The following is a 5,054-nucleotide window of genomic DNA, read 5'->3' as shown; positions in this document are numbered from 1 at the left end:
AGAATAGATTGAAAATAAAGTGATTAACTTATAGTAATTCTTATTGTTTATTATTGAATATATGTTGTTAATGTTTCATATGTTTGCCCCACATTATTCGTATAACACTAAACCTTTTGCTCTTGGTTCTTGTGATTGGTATTTTTGTCTTATATGCTAACTAATTGGTGAAAAATTTATAGTAATTCTCAATTTGTTGGTTTATTTAACTATATTGTTTATAAGGTGCACATAGTATAGCTATGGATGATATTGGATCTTTCTTGTTTGTCCATTTTCCTTTTAATTCCATTCCTTTGATTGTTACATATTAAAATTATAATTAAATTGCTAAGTTAAATAGTTATTGGTACCTAGGATTAACTATACTTTATTGTACTATATGCTTATATGTTGTCTTCAACAAATCATGGTAAAAAAATCTTTAAGGGTGATGTAAATTTGTAATTTCAGATTATGGCACCTTGTAAACTATGGATGAAACTAGCAGGAGATGATCGTTTGAATAATGAATATGAAACCGGAGTTGAAAATTTTATAAAATATGCATTTGTGAGGACAGGTGAAAAAGAGAAGATTAAATGTCCTTGTGTAAAATGCAAAAATTCATCATTTGGTTCTCAAAATATGGTTAGAGATCATTTGCTGACCTTTGGCATCATCCAAAGTTATACATTTTGGTATCATCACGGGGAGAGGGTGGGTGAGAATTTCTTGGAATCACCAACAAGAAATCATGGTGACGAGTTATTAGAAAGTGATAACGAAGCAAAGATACAAACAATGCTTAGGGATATTTTTCCTAATTGTGATATTCCTGAAAATGATATGTATATGGATTCACCTACTCGTATACCTAAAAATCCAAATAATGATGCAATGAGATTCTATAGATTGTTTGATGATTTTCAAAAACCATTGTATAAAGGCTCAAACTCATCCAGATTGTCTGCAATTGTTAATCTGCTTCACATCAAAACTCTTGGTAGATGGAGTAATGAGTCATTTACTATGTATTGCAATTTTTAAAAACTCAGCTACTACCAAAAGAGTCATCCCTTCCTGATTGTTTTTATGATGCTAAAAAGACTGTTAAAGATTTAGGTCTCTCTTATCAAAAGATATATGCATGTGTTAATGACTGTATGCTCTTTTGGAAAGATGATGAACAATTAAAATGCTGTAAAATATGTAAGGCTGCTAGGTGGAAGCAATGTAAGCATAGTGGAGAAACTAGAACAAACAAAAAAGGTAAGAGAATACCCCAGAAGGTACTTCGTTATTTCCCACTAAAGCCTAGACTTCAACGTTTGTTCATGTATTCTAAGACAGCCTCTGATATGAGATGGCATCATGACAGACATATTGAAACTGGTGTGATTAATCACCCTGCTGATGGTAAAGCATGGCAACATTTTAATGAACAACATGCAACCTTTTCTTCAGAACCTCGTAATGTCAGGTTAGGGTTAATTAGTGATGGATTCAACCCATTTTCTAATATTGCAAATTCATATAGTATTTGGCCTGTTATGCTAGTCCCATATAATTTACCTCCTTGGGTTTGTATGAAACAATCTCATACGATGTTGTCAATGCTTATACCTGGTCCAAGAGGTCCTGGGGATGCAATTGATGTCTATTTACAACCTTTGATAGAAGAGTTGAAAGAGTTATGGGAAGTGGGTATTGAAACCTATGATGCACCCAAAGAGTGAAAACTTTCAATTACATGCATCTTTACTTTCTACTATTAACGATTTTCCTGCTTATGGAATATTATCTGGATGGAGTACAAAGGGAAAATTGGCTTGTCCTTGTTGTCACAAAAAAACTACTTCTTTGAGGTTGAAAAATTGTTCTAAGCATGTCTATATGCGTCATTGACGTTTTCTTCCTATTAATCACCCGTAGAGAAGGAAGAAAGATGTTTTTGGGAAAAAGGAAAAAGGAGAGCCACCTAAGCCATTGTCCGGGAACGAAGTGCTTGAGCAAGTAGGAGATCTTGAAGGTGTTTGTTTTTCTAAGGATCCTACTAAGAAAACTAAAGTATGTCACAAAACTAGAGGGGATAATTGGAACAAAAAAAGTATTTTTTCAGTTACCTTACTAGAAAACACTTTTGTTGCGACACAATTTAGATGTAATGCATATTGAAAAGAACATTTGTGATATTATTTTGGAAACCATCATGAACATCAAAGGGAAAACAAAAGATACAACTAACTCTCGTCTTGATATGGAGGCATTGGGTATTATGGAAAAACTTCATCCTATATCTAAGGGTGATAAAACTGAATTACCTCATGCACCTTATACATTAACTAAGAGTCAAAAAGAGATATTGTGTAAATTTTTAAAACACCTAAAAGTTCCAGATGGGTTTGCTGCTAATATTTCTCGTTGTGTGAATGTGAAAGAGTGTAAGATTACAGGATTAAAGAGTCATGATTGTCATGTTTTGTTACAAAGTGTACTTCCTCTTGTAATACGTGGCATTTTGGTAAAAGATGTATCTGAGCCTTTAATGAGTTATGTCAGTTTTTCAGTGTCTTGTCTGCAGAATCTGTACAAGTTGAGCACCTTGAAAAAATTAAATCCCAAATTCCTCTGATTCTTTCTAAGTTAGAAGCATGGATGCCACCTTTTTGTTTTGATGTAATGTTACATTTAAGTGTTCACTTAGTAGATGAGGTAATTCTTGGTGGGCCTGTACAATTTCGTTGGATGTACCTGGAGAACGATATCTTCATACACTGAAGTTATATGTGCGTAACAAAGCCCGTCCTAAGGGTTCAATAGCAGAGGGTTATCCGGTGGATGAGTGTATGACCATGCTCAAGGTACTTAAATGATGTTAAAACAAGGTTTAATCGTCTTGAGAGAAACCATGATGCTGAAAACAGTAGCTTGAACAAGATTTCTATATTTTCTCACTCGGGAAGATCATTAGGAGCCGCAAAGAATAACAATTTTGATGTGGAAGAAAGGCAACAAGCACACATCTACGCCTTGAAAAATTGTAGCGAAGTTGAACCATTCTTACGGTAAGTGTATCAAATTAAAATTATTAACTTGTTGAATTTGTGTAATTTCTTAATAACTCGATCAATTTGCAATGTAGGGAATATGCTGATGTAATATCAAATGAGGGTGTTGAACTATCCACACAAGAGAAAGATGCAAACTTTGTAGTATGGTTCAGAAAAAAAGTATGTGTCTGTACCAACAGAATTAAATATTTTTTGCCCTTTTATATGTAACTTTTATGATGTTTATCATATATATATATTTTAAGTTACATGAAGAAAACAATAATTGTCCTTATGGGGATGAGCCTTTGTCCTTATCTCGTGGTCCTATTCAATATGTTAAATCTTATAGTGGATATATTGCTAATGGGTTTAGGTTTCATACAGTTCAGCGTGATAAATCTTTAGCAGCACAAAATAGTGGAGTAGTGGTATTAGGTGATACAGGTGATGGCCACGAAAACTTGGACTTCTATGGTGTGTTGACAGAAGTGATGAAATTGGAGTATTTGGGAGGCAATTATATAGTCTTTTTTCGCCGTGATTGGTTTAATGTGCTAGATTCTAGAAGAGGCATTAATGTGGATAAATTTGGGTATGTTAGTGTTAATAGCCAACGATTCCTGAAAACAAATGAACCCTTTGTGTTAGTAAGTCAAGTATCACAAGCATTTTATGCAGCCGATGTTGTAAGCAAAAGTAGTTGGCGAGTTGCAGTTAAGACCAAACCTCGATCTACTTATGACATGTCAATGGGGGAACAAGTATCTGATGATGATGATGATGCTGCATATCAGGAAGGGGAATCTTTTGAGCTGAATTTTGTTATACATGAATCAGAATACACACATAATGGAATGAACATTGAAGATAGGATTGATGTGGAACCTGAGATCGTTGATGCTTCTACTTTGACCACTACTAGAATTAACAGTTTTAACGACAAAGTAATAATGATAAAATGAGTTTTTTGTCGTTACTAACCTTAGTAAGTCACTTTATTACGACATTCTTAGCAGTTGGTCGTACATGATTGAATGTGAAATATAAAAGGTTAAATTAATAACTCTATAAGCGTCGTTAATATGGTAGATGATAAATAAATAAAATAATAATAAATCATATTTTGTCGTAAGTGCTGAAAAGTGAATTCATCCGTAACGCGGGATTAGAGCCTGGGCAAAGTAATCATCAAAATATCAAATATTTCTATCAAAAACAAAAGGCACAATTTATTAAAACCTTATTTCCTTTCTTCTTCTCCTAAACCTCAATACCTCACCGCCATTACGCTTGTTTGTTTATTCAAGTATCATCAAATTTCTTTTGCTTGCTTCTAGTAATTGGCTTCAGTCAATTGTTCAAACAATTCTCAAGGGTCATCAAACAGATTGCTTGTAGGTGAATTGGGTTGAAGTTGATCGGTAATTAGGGTTCGTCGATTCAGAATTTCAGTTTGAAAGTCAATTAAAGGGTAAATTTTTTTAATTACTCTGTCAAATTTTGACCTTAATTCCTTACATGTGCTATATAATTTTTAATTTATTTATTTTTCTGTTTAGTTTTATTGTGTATTTTTTGGGTGTTTGTTGAGATAATCAGTTTCCCGTTTAGCCGATTATCGTTTGTCTCTGTTAAGTTCAATATGTAAATCCCACATGTCAACTCAATACAAAGTTTAATTGTTTCTTGCGTATGTATGAATTTCTTGGTTTTTAGTTTGATTGGTTTTAATTAGTTGATTCCAATGATATTTGAAAGATTATAGTATATTATTTAATAGGATTAGTGAAAAGATTACTGAAAAGTCAACTTTACCATGTGATTGTGTTCATTATGGTGGCTATAAATCAAGTATACAAGGGGTCAATATCTTAGAAGTTCTCAAAACTTGTTGTTTTGTGGCTTTATTATGATGAGTATTAGTACTCTTGTTATCTCCATCTCAAACTACTAAAACTCTTGCTGTGAGGTTATTTTTTTGCTAGCATATGAGCAATGTTCATAGCAGAATATGTGACT

At 33.1% G+C, this 5,054-nt stretch overlaps 1 protein-coding gene across 1 annotated transcript; it reads left to right on the top strand.

The window, feature by feature from the left end:
- The first annotated feature begins 456 nt into the window (after nt 1–456).
- LOC145600544 (uncharacterized) lies at nt 457–1,718 on the top strand. The gene is made up of 2 exons (XM_081656429.1): nt 457–957; nt 1,038–1,718. Exons 1-2 carry the CDS (start codon nt 457–459, stop codon nt 1,716–1,718), a joined length of 1,182 nt encoding a protein of 393 aa, XP_081512555.1.
- Nucleotides 1,719–5,054: the final 3,336 nt, after the last annotated feature.

Source organism: Chenopodium album, chromosome 21 (genome assembly GCF_948465745.1).
Source record: "Chenopodium album chromosome 21, dcCheAlbu1.1, whole genome shotgun sequence".
Taxonomy (NCBI): Eukaryota; Viridiplantae; Streptophyta; class Magnoliopsida; order Caryophyllales; family Amaranthaceae; genus Chenopodium; species Chenopodium album.
The sequence above is the reverse complement of the archived record's forward strand: the minus strand, read 5'-3'. Positions and strand labels throughout refer to the sequence as shown.